This window comes from Mustela putorius, unplaced genomic scaffold (assembly GCF_011764305.1).
Source record: "Mustela putorius furo isolate JIRA1106 unplaced genomic scaffold, ASM1176430v1.1 tig00000081_pilon_pilon_pilon, whole genome shotgun sequence".
Taxonomy (NCBI): domain Eukaryota; kingdom Metazoa; phylum Chordata; class Mammalia; order Carnivora; family Mustelidae; genus Mustela; species Mustela putorius.
In genome coordinates this window covers 1,347,169-1,361,419 of record NW_025421272.1, presented here as the reverse complement: position 1 = coordinate 1,361,419, position 14,251 = coordinate 1,347,169, and the positions used below count along the sequence as shown (strand labels likewise).

Below are 14,251 nucleotides of genomic sequence, written 5' to 3'. Positions count from 1 at the left end.
GACCAAGTGGGGTTTGTCTCAGAAATATAGGGCTGATCTAATACGTGAAATCAGGAAAACATATGATCATCTTAATAAATGCTGAAAAAGCATCTGGCAAAATTTAACCACCTTCATAATAAAAATTCTCAATAAACTATGAATAGAGGGCAATATTCTCAATCTGATAAAGGGTATCTACAAAAATAATGTGAAATACCGACTGCTTTTGTTTTCCCCCTAAGATTGGGAAAAAGACAAGTATGTATCCTCTCATTACCTCTATTCAATACTTCATTAGAGATGCTAGCTAATGAAGACAGAAATAAAAGCCTACAGACTGGAAAGGATAAAGTAAGTTGTCCTTATTTGCATATAACAGGATTACTTATGCAGAAAACTATGTAATTAAAAAAAAGACTCAAACCATTAAGTAAATTTAGAAAGGTCACAGAACAAAAAGTTTCAGCTGTATTTCTATATACTAGGACAAACAGTGAATGGATTTAAAAAATAATTCTATTCACAAGAATATTAAAAAAAAGGTCTTTAGGAATAAATTGAACAATATATATACAAAACTTCTATGCAAAGTTATAAAACACTGAGAAAAACTGAAGAAAAACTGCATAAATGGAGAAGTGTATGTTCACTTACACTTACTGAAGACTCAGTAAGTTTGAGATGTCCGATCTCCCCTAAATGTCTATACAGATTAAGTGCAATCCCAAACAAATAAAAGAAAATTCCAGGAGGAATAAAGTTGAAGAACCGATTTCAAAACTTGCTATCAAGATACAAAAATCAGGAGAGTATGATAATGGCATAAGGATAAACAAACAGATAAATGAAACAGAAGAGAAAGTCCAAACATAGATACAAACTTATAAGGACAACTGATTTTCAGTAAAGGTGCCAAGGGAACTCAATGGGGGGATGAAAAGTCTTTTCAACAAACAGTGCTGGAAAAATCTGAAAAACAGAAAAAAAAATCCTTGACTCTTACCTCATACCATATATGGAAAAAATTCAGGATGATCACAGACCTAAATGTAAATGGTAAAACTTAATATAAAGCTTCCAAAGAAAATTTTGGAAAATATCTTTCAAGATCCTGGCTGTAGGCAAATATTTTTTAGGGAAAACCCCCAAATCACTGATCTTTTATGATTAGAAAAAAATTTGATGAACTGGACTGTAACAAAATTAAACATTTCTGCTCAACAAAAAATACCGTTAATTTATTTCAATATATATATTAGCTAATATATAGATCCCCACCCTGTGATCATTTCCATATATATATATATATGTGTGTGTTAAATATATTGCTCTCAATGAAAAAAATACTGTGAGAAAATAAAAATGTAAGCCACATTACCAAAAGAAAATGTTCTTCTTTTTTCTTTTTTTAAAGATTTATTATTTGAGAGAGAGAGACAGAAAGAGCATGCTAACATGGGGAGGGGAAGTTGGGGAGGAAGAGAGAATCTCAAGCAGACTCCCCGCTGAGCTCAGAGCACAACACTGGACTTGATCTCAGGACCCTGAGATGATGATCTGAGCCAAAACCAAGCGTCAGAGGCTTAACTCACTGAGCCACCCAGGTGACCCTGGAAGAAAATATTTTCAATACATATATCCAACAAAGAATATATAAAGAACTTTGAAAAATCAATAATTTTTTAAAAAGACACAAAGCCCAAATTTTTTAAAAGGCAGGGGAAAGAACTGAATAGACACTTCACAAAAGAAGATATACAAATGGTCAATAAGCACATGGTAAAGGCTGAATCAGTCAAACTCTGTCTGGAATTCAAAGAAAGAAAATTAGCTCAGACTGATTTCATTCAGAAAAGAGGAAAAGCTGCCTAACCATTAGTCAGATCAGGACAGACACTGATAAAGCCAGCTACAAGGAAACATGGTTTCTTCAAAGGCCAGGCAGCAGCTGTAAAATGCCACAAGGGCCTCTTCGGAGTGGTTACTGCTTCTTTACCACGATGCCCCAGACAAGCTTTGCTGTTTTCACTTATTCCTGAGGATACACATAACTGTACTCCCTAGTGAACCCCACTTATCCCTCCTACCTTTGCCTCAGAAACAGCAAGCAATCCAAAACCAATCCCTGTTTCTCTTTCCCCCCTTCAGAATCCTTTCATAGGATTCAAACCCTACAAATTCCTTTCCCTCAGGAACAGCACCATTCCAGAATTCCTCTGGAATTCCTTCCTTCAAGGCAATCAATCTGACTTGGTACTGCCAACTACAGAATTTTGATCCTGGCTGATTGGCCTTAGGGTTGCTGGGGGGGAGGGGGGTTGGGAGAAGGGGGGTGGGGTTATGGACATTGGGGAAGGTTTGTGCTTTGGTGAGTGCTGTGAAGTGTGTAAACCTGGCGACTCACAGACCTGTACCCCTGGGGATAAAAATATATGTTTATAAAAAATAAAAAATTAAAAAAAAATGCTCCATATTATTAGTCAGCAGGGAAATGAGATGGAACTCCACGTCCACTAGAATGGCTCGGTTAAAAAGATGGTCAAAGGGGCTCCTGGGTGGCTCAGTGGGTTAAAGCCTCTGCCTTCAGCTCAGGTCATGATCCCTAGGATCGAGCCCCATATCAGGCTCTCTGCTCTGCAGGGAGCTTGCTTCCTCCTCTCTCTCTGCCTGCCTGCCTCTCTGCCCACTTGTGATCTCTGTCTGTCAAATAAATAAATAAAATCTTTAAAAAAAATAATAAAAAAAAAATAATAATAAAAAAAGATGGTCAAAAACCTTAAGAGACTCGGGGCACCTGGGTGGCTCAGTGGGTTAAGCCTCTGCCTTCCCCTCAGGTCATGATCTCAGGGTCTTGGGATCAAGCCCCACATCAGGTTCTCTGCTCAGCAGGGAGCCTGCTTCCCCCTTTTTCTCTCTTCCTGCTGCTCTGCCTACTTGTGCTCTCTTTCTGTGTCAAATAAATAAATAAAATCTAAAAAAAAAACAACAACAACAACCATAAGAGACTCTTAATCTCACAAAACAAACTGAGGGTTGCTGGGGGTGGGGTAGGGAGAGGGTGGCTGGGTTGTGGACATTGAGGAGGGTATGTGCTATGGTGAGTGCTGTGAACTGTGTAAGACTGATGATTAATAAAACTGTATCCTGGAGAAAATAATACATCATATGTTAATAAAAATAAAAATAATTTAAAAAAAGTCAAAACCAGATGTTAATGAGGAGGTGGAACAACCAGCATTCTATCTGCTGGTGGGTGTAAAATGATGTGACCCCCTGTAAGAGGAAGCATGTCCCCACCTGAGAGCCAGAGTCCGCTTTTAGGTATCCACCCAAGAGAAATGAAAACATAACCCGCTTAAATGTTCATAGCAGATTTACTCATAATGGCCTCAAACTGGAAACAACCCATGTTAAAAGGGGTGAAAATATTGCCTTATATTCATCCAATACTACTCAGCGAAGACTGAACTCCTACCAAGCAACAAGGGTCAATCTCAAAAACATTATGTTGAACTTCAGAAGAAGCCAGACACAACAGAACACCTACTGTATGATCCCATCACTTAAAGTTCAAAAACAGGCAAAATTAACCTGGGATGACAGTAATCAAAGCAGTGTTACCTATGGTGGTGGATGGGGGGAGGTGCAAATAGACTGGAAGGGGGCACGAGGGAACTTTCTGGGGTGATGGAAATGTTCTAGACCTTGACTCGGCTGTTGATTATCCAGGTATACAATTTGTGAAAACTCACCAAACTCTTTACTTAACATCTGTGCCTTTCACTATGAACTTAAGCTCAATTAAAAAAAAAAAACAAAAGACAAATCAGCATACTAAAAGACCACTGGTAGGTTAAGAAACTACCATTTTTAGTAATAATTCATGAGACCTCACTACAAATTCTGTCCATATTCCTAAAATATTAAACAAATACCCTAAGAATTATGGAAAGATAGAACATATATATTTTGGGGGAACTCTGATTTGCTAAACTCCAAACCGAACCTATGAATATTCATTTACTGTAAGAGTCACAAATCACGGGGCGCCTGGGTGGCTTAGTGGTTTGGGCTGCTGCCTTCGGCTCGGGTCATGATCTCAGGGTCCTGGGATCGAGCCCCGCATTGGGCTCCCTGCTCCGCAGGAAGCCTGCTTCCCTCTCTCTCTCTCTCTCTCTCTGCCTGCCTCTCTGCCTACTTGTGATCTCTGTCTGTCAAATAAATAAATAAAATCTTTAAAAAAAAAAAAGTCACAAATCACTAGGGATTGGCGGGGAAGGCTGATATTCTGTACTGCCATTCTGCTTGTATTCCACAGGCATTATTTCACTTTTCATGACAACCTTATGAAACACGACTATTATATCAACCCATCTCCATTTTACATCTGAGGAAACAGGCTCAGACAGACCCAGTGGCCTGCACAGGGTTAGGGAGCCAGCAAGCAGTGGAGCAAGGGTCTGAACTCAGGGCTCTCCAGCTTCCAAGCCAGGTTCCCCATCACTTTGCTCCCTCAAGAGCTAAAGGCAGGAACCTAAAAAACTTCAGTCTTCTAAAAAGAGCCAACTCAACCAAAACAAGATAAAATCTACATCAGGCCAAATCCAGATCAGGCTCTGGTTCTCCCTCAAACTTCCTGGCTACACCCTGTCTCCAATTCACCCACCATCCCCCCCCTCCTTTGTTTTTTAAGATTTTATTTATTTGACAGAGATCACAAGTAGGCAGAGAGGCAGGCAGAGAAGGGGGGAGCAGGCTCCCCACTGAGCAGGGAGCCCAATGTGGGGCTCGATCCCAGGACCCCGAGATCATGACCTGAGCCGAAGGCAGAGGCTCAACCCCTGAGCCACCCAGGTATCCCACCCACCAACCTTTTGTCTCAAGAATGGTCTCCAACAAAAATCCTTTTGGAAACTCCTCTTGGCTATTTTGAAAGAGCCCTCGATATTTTTTTAACATATAATACATTATTTGTTTCAGGGATACAGGTCTGTGATTCATCAGTCTTACACAATTCACAGCTCTCACCATAGCACATACCCTCCCCAATGGCCATCACCCAGCCACCCTCTCCCTCCTACCCACCCCTCCCTTCCCCTCCAGCAACCCTCAGTTTGTGTTCTGAGATTGAGTCTGTTATGAGAACCCTCAACCATCCCTATGGCATGCCAAAATACAAAAGAAGTAACAGAGTCAATCATGACTTTGCAGAAGAAATGAAGGAGTGCGTGTGTATTAAGTAGTAAAGCCATTTTTCCAATGGAATCTTAAACCAGACCTCAGTTCAGAAAGTAGGTAAAGGTGAAGGCACTCTCTTTGCAGAAGGGGAAGAGGTAAATTCTATCCCCTTGCCAGCCTCCAATTCCCCACCGCTACCCCGTAAATGCTTCTCCTTGGATTTGGGGTGAAGGACTCTCAGAGTTCTGGCTGATCCCCTCAGATTAGCTTTCACACTCTTTCGAAGTCAGGACCACTGCAACTTCTCTCAGCGTCCCTCCCGCGTCCCTCCCTCTCGTCTCTGTCCTAAATTGATGGGAACTCTTCTCAGGCAATCTCCAAAACCATCACTTTACTAGTTACGTGCACCTGCTCAAACATTTATCTGTTATCTTTTTTATAGGCTCAGGCAATCCCCTCAGCCTGGCCCTGCTCATCCTGCCCCCTCCTGCCATCCATCCTCATCCCCGGGCTCACAGCATGCCTTCCTCCAGGGACTTTCCTCAGCAGCTCTAGAAGAACTCAGGGCTGCCCTAAGTGAGGACATGCGGATCTCTTCTCTGGAAGTGTCCTTCAATTGTTTCTTGTGTATCAGTTTTACTTCCTCACAAAGATTCAAAGTTTCTACGGAGTCATCAAAAATATCTTCCTTTTCATCTAGGAGAAAGTCCCTGGTGTCAAGGAGATCTGAATTTAAACTCTGGCTCTGCCACTTACTGGTTGCTTTACATGGGGGAGTCATTAGTCATCTTGAGCCTGTTTTCTCGGGACTGCTATGAGAAGGAAATTATTAATGAAGTTGCTGACGTCACAGGCGAATGAGCTTATGTATTTGTTTCCCGTCTCCCATCACAGCATGCCCACCACAGGGGCAGACATACAGTCGGCGATGAATAATTTCTTTGTTGCTTTCTGCCAACACACAGCAAGGACCTGCTGTGGGCACGTTTGGTTCTGTGGGAGCTAAAAAGACGTAGCTCTGCTCCTTGCCCATCTTAATTTTGTTGACGACTATATTTCAAGACTTCAAAAAGCCAGGTCTAGCAGGACAGGAAGCAAGAATTTCAGGGAAATCACACTCAAGAATGCCTGCCAGGGCAATGCAAGGTCCAACCACGCTCTGATCCAGAAAGCTAACGGGCAGCATTCACAGAACTCACACTGGCTTGCACTGAGGACAGGGGCATAGAACTCAGGCTGTTCTGAAAGCATTTGCAATAAAGTTGAGCAAAAGCTTTCCCAGGGGAAATACTGGCTGGCTTTTCCTGCTAGATGAAATCAATGAGTCCACATAATTGACAAACCAGGAAGAACCAGGGCCTGGGAGGCTGGGAGGCTGAACACCACCACCAATGGCCGTGTGGGGAGCAGAGCCTGAGAAGCCTGCCCAGACAGGAGAGGCACTGCCTACCTGTGAAAGCGTGCTGCTCTCGCACTGAGAACACTTTCCTGATGGTGCCATCGCCAGCATCTTCTCCATGCGTGGAAGGCTGCAGGAAGGGCTCTCTGCTGGAAGTGACTGTCTGCTCTGGACCGCAGCCACTACAGTGAACAGAATGACCTTTATTTGTACTTTACATTATTTATTTATTTTATTATTTTATTTTATTTTTTAAAGATTTTATTCATTTATTTGACAGAGAGAGATCACAAGTAGACAGAGAGGCAGGCAGAGAGAGAGAGAGAGAGAGGGAAGCAGGCTCCCTGCCGAGCAGAAAGCCCGATGCGGGCCTCAGTCCCAGGACCCTGAGATCACTACCCAAGCCAAAGGCAGCGGCTTAACCCACTGAGCCACCCAGGCGCCCTATTTTACATTATTAAAAAAAAAAAAAAATGCAGAGGGGAGGGTGGTGGCCCTGGGTGGCTCAGTGGGTTAAGCCTCTGCCTTCGGCTCAGGTCATGATTGCAGGGTCCTGGGATCGAGCCCCACATTAGGCTCTCTGCTCAGTGAGGAGCCTGCTTCCCCCCACCCCCGCCTGCCTCTCTGCTTACTTGCGATCTGTCAAATAAATAAATAAAATCTTAAAAAAAAAAAAAAGACCTTTCAGGGTCACATTCTAGAGGGAGGGTTGCTTTCTACACTAAACTGAGAAAATTAAAATCTACATGATAGGTGAAAAATGAAATATGACGGGTAAGAAATTTTTATTCTAAAAAGTTTAAGTATCTCTACCTACTTGTGTGTCTGTATACACATGTGTATATACGTGGATAAGTCTAAATGTTTTGTCCTATGTACTAAGTGTTCATACCCACTGCCTGTTTCACTCTCTGACTGCTAGTGTTTGACTCAGTGACATACATGGGCTTTTTGAATCTTAAGAAATTTATCAATCCTTTGTCATGTGTATTATCAACATTCTTCCCATGCTGTAATATATCTTTTGATTTTACGGTAATTACGAAAGGCTACTACTATTTTACTATTTATCAGCAGGAAGATAGACAACTGACATAAAAATATATACATGCCTCCATGATCCAAAACTTTGTGGGGATAAAAGCATATATATACGGCGGTGCTTTTTAAAATAGGACCTCAAATTCTTTGGATTTCCTCCTTCCCTGAGAAGTCCCCTCCCCTTGAATCTGGGCGGGACAGTGATTGCTTTGACCAGTAGAGAATGGTGAAAGTGACCATATGAGCTACTGGGTCATAAAGGGCCATACAGCTCTGTGTTGTTCACTGAGACACTTTTGGAGTGAGCAGCAACACAGGAAGTCTGACTCCCCTGAGGCCACTATGCTCAAAGGCAATCCAAGCCTCTTGGAGAGGCCCAATGTAGGTTCTCTGGTTAACAGTCCCCGATGTGCCCAGTCTTCGCGAGTTATTCCAGTCCAGGAACCAGCCATGTGAGTGAAGAAACTTCTAGAGAATGCTAACCTCCTGCCATTAGAATCTTCCCAGCTGAGGCCCCAATAATCATGGAGCAAAGACCAGCCATTATTGTGATGTCTTGTTTTAATTTCTGACCTGCAGAACCCATAAGTATAAAGGGTCATCTGTTTTTGTTTATTTTTTTTTAAAGATTTTATTTATTTGACAGACACCAATCACAAGTCGGCAGAGAGGCAGGGAGAGAGAGAGGGGGAAGCAGGCTCCCTGCTGAGCAAAGAGCCTGATGTGGGGCTGGATCCCAGGACCCTGGGATCATGACCTGAGCCAAAGGCAGAGGCTTTAACCCCCTGAGCCACCCAGGCACCCCAGAACCCATAAGTATAATAACACAGTTGTTGTTTTAAGCTACTGAGTTCGGGGTGATTTTTTTTCATGGCAACAGACAACTGAACAGTAAGCATATGTGTGTGTGTGAACATATGGTATACATACTCCCACGCACATGGAGGGAAAAAGATACCAAATTTACTCACCAAATGTAATTTAAGATTACGGGTGTTTAAATTTTTTTCTTTTATCTCTTCCTACACATCTCAAATTACAATGTCTATATATTGCTTTTGGGCATTTACATTTTCAAATGTAAACGAAAGTAGAAGCAACAGTATAACGAATCCCCATGAACTTAACATTCAGCTTCAATAACTGGCAAACGTTTTGCCATTCTCTACGTATTACTTTTTAAAAAGAAAGAAACCCACAATAAAAAATATCTTTATCTTTTCCTGAAATAGAAAGAACTGATGTTCTCTTTAACGAACTTGATGTTCTCTGATGTCATCTCCTTAGATGACAGTCAGATGGTTAGCAAAAGATCTGGGAAAAAAACAAAAAACCAAAAAAACCCCAGAACTAAGCAGGGCTCTTACTATTTTTCAGACCTTCTATATGACGCAGGCCATGCAAAAGCAGTGTGGAGAGATAAGAACACTGACCTTTGACCTTCCACCACCCCAGGGTCAGGGGCTCTTTTTCCAGGGGGAAAATAAGAGACTCTGCTTCTTTTCCATCTTGAATAAACACAATCTTTCAACCCTGGCACTCAGTTTCCTTTTCTAAATGGTCTCTACCTTCTGTTGAGCTTACATTAAATGGGTTTAAGAAACCAAGTGGCAACGTCCTTTCAGAAAGAGTCACATCATCCAAAGGAATGTCAAAGAATGCAGCAATTCTAACCATTTTCCAAGTGTGGAAGGCAAACCATGCCCTGGGCTGGCATGGCCCAGATGCCGAGAACAGAGATGATCCTTCAGAAAAACTCTGTAGCAACCCATGGCAGTTTATCTGGCTGTTCACTCGTTCGTTCATTCACTCATGTAAATATTAGTGGCACCTACCCTTTGTCCCCACAGTGCTAAGGAGAAGAGAGAGACAGGGTCTACCCTCAAGTAGCTCACAGACTGGCAGGGAGAGGGGCTGGGAAACACCTAGGCACAGAATACACTGACAAAGCCACACAGGGGGCCGGGGGATGGGGTAACACCAGAGCCAAAAGGTTCAGAGGGACAGAAGACTGCATGTACAGTGAGAAGCACATTCAGGGAAGGACTGGCAGCTTAACTGGCCAGAGCACAGCTGTGAAGGAACGAAGAAGTAGGTAACAGGAAAGGGTACAGAAATTAACCAGAGGCCGGCTCCCACAGGATTTTATACACCTTACTAGAAAATTCAGATTCTCTCTCAACACTATGAGTAAACAGTCAAATTCTTTAGATTCTCATGTTAGATTCTAGCAGATGGAGGTGGGGGTGGGGGAGGCAGGAGTTTGGCTTTTGTTTCCCTGTTTCAACAAGGAGGGCCAAAACCAGGCCCAGGCAGCACGCTAACCCCTGAAAGGCCAGTGCAGACACTACCAGTTGAACACAAATGCCCCCAAGCCTAAAGGTGGCTTCCAAACCCTTCTCAGTTCAGCACTCTAGACAGCTGCGGCCATCATTTGAGCTGGCCTGCAATATTGCACTTAATTGCCATCCTGGGGCTAAATTATAAGGCCTGTGGGAGGAGGAATTTTTTCTGCTTTCGTCACAGCTAAGCCCCAGTGCTTAGCACAGTGTCTGAGGCACAGCGGCTGCTCAGTGAGTCTTTCCTTCTTTTTTTCTTTTCTTTATTTTTTTATTTGTCAGAGAGAGAAAGAGCACAAGCAAGGGGAGCAGCAGGCAGAGGGAGAAGCAGACTCGCTGCGGAGCAGGGAGCTAGATACGGGGCTCGAGCCCAGGGCCCTAGGATCACGACGTGAGCCAAAGACAGATGCTTAACCTACTGAGCCACCCAGGCGCTACTCAGTGAACGGAACTGAAGCCAGGGCTCCTGGCTGGCTCAGTCAGAACAGGATGTGACTCCTGATCTCAGGGTTCTGAGCTGGAGCCCCATGTCAGATGTAGACATTACTTAAATAAAGCTTTTCTGAAAAATGGAACTGCATCCTTCCTCAATCTGCCTTTCCTAACTCGTGAGCCTGATCCCCATGTCCTCCCGCCTGCTATGGGTACCTGCCTCACACGGTTCAGCACTGAGAATGCGGCACTATGTTCTACACTTTCCCCAGTATTTCCTAAAGGCTGGCTAACTAATAGAGTAAATGAGTAACGATGTGAATGGAACGGCTGTGTATTCACAGCACGTGAAGGTGGGGGGCTGACGCAGACTTTCCAGTATCACTAGAAGGAATTGGGGGAAATATCTTTGAGGTTTTCACAGCAGCACCAAGACCTCTTAGCAAAGGTCTTTTCCAAGAATCTTTCCAAAGTAAATGAGTCCGACAATGTAAGCCTGTGGAGTTACTCACTATGAACTTACTCCATACCTGCTTATATCGCCTCTTCTGAATATACTGTGACCATGATTTGATACACTTGCGTAGCAATGTTATTCTGAAATAAAACACATAACATAACACATACTGCCTACTTCATGTCCAGGTTTGGGTTTTAAAAATGTTGTTTGTTTTTAAGGCCAAAATATCTGGGTGTAGTTACATCTTCAGCATTGAAGGCAACCTGTCAGCTTCATTCTAGGACAGGGGAAAAAAGAACCTATCATTCGACACAACATCTGTCAGCCACTGGTTTCGGACTACGGCTTGCCCCCAAATTTTGACAATTTTCTTATAAACCTAATTATACCACCAAGCACAGTGTCTCTGGAACCTAGGTAATACGTACGAAATCCCCTATCATGAACTTTCTGGGGCCTGTGTTGGGACCACCTGGGTCTGTGACAGGCTCCTTCCACCAAACTGATACCCAGGGTGAGAACTGCCTTCAATTCTGTAAACCAGGATTTAAAATAACGACTGACCCTAGTAACTCCAAATATAGTTAAATATTGAGATTCTCACCGACTTATTAAAAAAATGTTCCAAAACGGGACCTCTATGTGAATTCAATTGATTGGCTTATTGGCTGCAGGGAGGGTATATTGAATATTTCCCGCAGGGAGAAAGTGAAGAGTAGTTACCTCTGAAGAGTAAGACTAAGGGATCAGAGGGAGGGATCCAAGCAACTTTTATATTTCACTTTATACCTACCTTCCTATACACTGAGTTTTCCTTATAGACATGTGGTGCTTTTATTTAAAATTTGGGACACTCTCCACTCTTCCAGAATAAGACACTTGCCTGAGCCTGCTTTTTAACACTATCAGTGCTTGAATTCTAAGATGTGAATGTCACTAAAGCATGAAGGATTGAGGCAGGGAGCTAGCTGGCACATATTCCGAACTATGGTGACCAAGAACCAGTACAAACATCTCTATTCTACCTCTCACCTAATGAGCCAAAAGGGAAACACAAGCTTAGGAACCACTGATTTATAGCAGGGCCTTTCTGAAGCTGGCCATCACTGCAAGGAAGGGTAAGTGCTCTCTCCAAGAGAACAGTCAGTCAGTCCCTGGAGAGCACAAGGAGAAGGCCCAAGCCCCTACCTGCAGTAGTCCTGGGCAGCACACAGTGAGGGAAGCTGCGCTCTCTCTTCCCTCTGCTCAATCCGAGACTGCCAGAGGTTCCAGAATCTGTGCAGCAGCTGAAGCAAGACAGAAAAGAAATGGAAGTTTAATTATTAAGGCAAAAGGTGAAATGATCTCTCCTAACCTATTAGCAAATCCTTGCCCCGAGAGACCATCAGCTCCCACAGAGGAGGAATTATACCTCAATTTGGAGTAGCCGACATATAACAGGCTTACAAAATAATTGTGGCTAAGTTATACAGAGCTATTCTAGGCCAACATAAAAGGCAAAAAGATGAATTTCCCTGTCTACGGAAATCAGAATCAAGACGCTGAAGCTATTCCTCATCTGGGCCTCAGAGAAGACAATGCCAGTTTGTTTATTTTTTAATTTTTTACTTTTTTTTTTGTAAATATTTTATTTATTTATTTGACACAGAGAGAGAGCACAAGTAGTCAGAGAGGCAGGCAGAGAGAGGGGGGAAGCAGACTCGCCGCTGAGCAGAGAGCCTGATGTGGAGCTCGATCCCAGGACCCTGAGACCATGACCCAAACCGAAGGCAGAGGCCTTAACCCACTTAGTCACCCAGGCGCCCCTTTTAAATTTTTTTTTTTAAGATTTTATTTATTCATTTGACACACAGCGAGAGAGATCACAAGTAGGCAGAGAGGCAAGCAGAGAGAGGAGGCGAAGCAGGCTCCATGCTGGGCAGAGAGCCCGACGCAGGGCTCGATCCCAGGACCCTGGGATCATGACCCGAGCCAAAGGCAGAGGCTTTAACCCATTGAGCCACTCAGGCACCCCGACAATGCCATTTTATTTTTATTTTTTAAAGATGTTATTTATTCATTTGACAGAGAGAGACATAGCAAGAGAGGGAACACAAGCAGGGGGAGTGGGAGAAGGAGAAGCAGGCCCTCCGAGGAGCAAGAAGCCTGATGTGGGGCTCGATCGCAGGACCCTGGGATCACAACCTGAGCCGAAGACAGACGCCCAACGACTGAGCCACCCAGGCGCCCCAACGATGCCATTTTATTTTTATTTTTTTTTTTTTTTAAATTTTTTATTTTTTATAAACATATATTTAATGCCATTTTAAAAGTTAAAACTGATCTTATCACCTCTGACTGCTCCTGATGTAGTCTTGCCAAAAAAAGTGCTTAACTTCAATCTAATCAAGCCCTTAGATCAAACTTCTAATTTATAGGAATGACATTTAAAAAAGGAAAAATCAAATGACATCAAATGGAAACAGATAAACTGAGAATATGGAATATTGTATAACGCCAAATAGCTGGCCTTCCTTTTCCAAAAATCAGTGTCACTGAAAAAAAAAGTATACATTACAATAAGTGGAATAAGCCAGGCACAAAAGGGCATGTAAATATGAGATCCCTAAAGTGGTCAGGTTCACAGAGACAGAAAGAAGAAAGGTGGCCGCCAGCTGCTGGGGGCAGGGGAGAGGAGGAGAATGGGAAGTTATTGTTTAATGGGGACAGAGTTACAGTTTTGCAAGATGAAACAGGTTCTGGAGATGGATGGTGGTGAGGATTGCACAATGTGCATGCACTTTGTGTCACGAAACTGTTCTCTCAACGATGGTTAAGATGATAAATTGTTATGTGTATTTTACCACAATTAAAGAATAAACATATTAAACAAAAGAAGTGGAGAGGGGACACTATTATTAAGAGCCTCATAAGACATAACCAGATACAGTAAGTAATCAGCCTTTGGTTGAGTCCTGGTTTAAAACGGAACATTTTGGGGCGCCTGAGTGGCTCAGTGGGTTAAAGCCTCTGCCTTCAGCTCAGGTCATGATCCCAGGGTCCTGGGATAGAGCCCTGCGTTGGGCTCTCTGCTCAGCGGGGAGCCTGCTTCCCTTCCTCTCTCTCTGCCTGCCTCTCTGCCTACTTGTGATCTCTCTCTGTCAAATAAATAAATAAAAATCTTTAAAAAATAATTAAAAAATAAAATCTTTAAAACAAAAAAACAAACAAAAAAACCCCGGAACATTTCAGGAGCAACTGTGAAAATTTGGATATGGGCTGGGTACTGGATAAGATTAGGGAATCACTGTTCATTTTGTTAGGGATGGTAACGATACCGTGGTTATGAAGGAAAATGTAATTTTTGGACAATGCAGGCTGAGATGTTTAGGCATAATGTGTCAGGATGTCTATTACTTACTTTGAAATGATTCAGAAAAA

General features: G+C 42.9%; 1 protein-coding gene across 11 annotated transcripts in view; it reads right to left on the bottom strand.

Moving 5' to 3' along the window:
• SFI1 (SFI1 centrin binding protein) overlaps nucleotides 1-14,251 on the bottom strand; it is a 98,072-nt gene that overhangs the window by 17,924 nt on the left and 65,897 nt on the right. For all 11 annotated transcript variants that reach the window (XM_045066474.1, XM_045066441.1, XM_045066598.1 and 8 more), the window contains 3 exons: nucleotides 12,020-12,117; nucleotides 10,902-10,968; nucleotides 6,611-6,741 (listed from right to left, as the gene is read on the bottom strand). In XM_045066474.1, coding sequence (XP_044922409.1) covers nucleotides 6,611-6,741; nucleotides 10,902-10,968; nucleotides 12,020-12,117 — 296 coding nt within the window. The remainder of the gene's footprint in view (nucleotides 1-6,610; nucleotides 6,742-10,901; nucleotides 10,969-12,019; nucleotides 12,118-14,251) is intronic.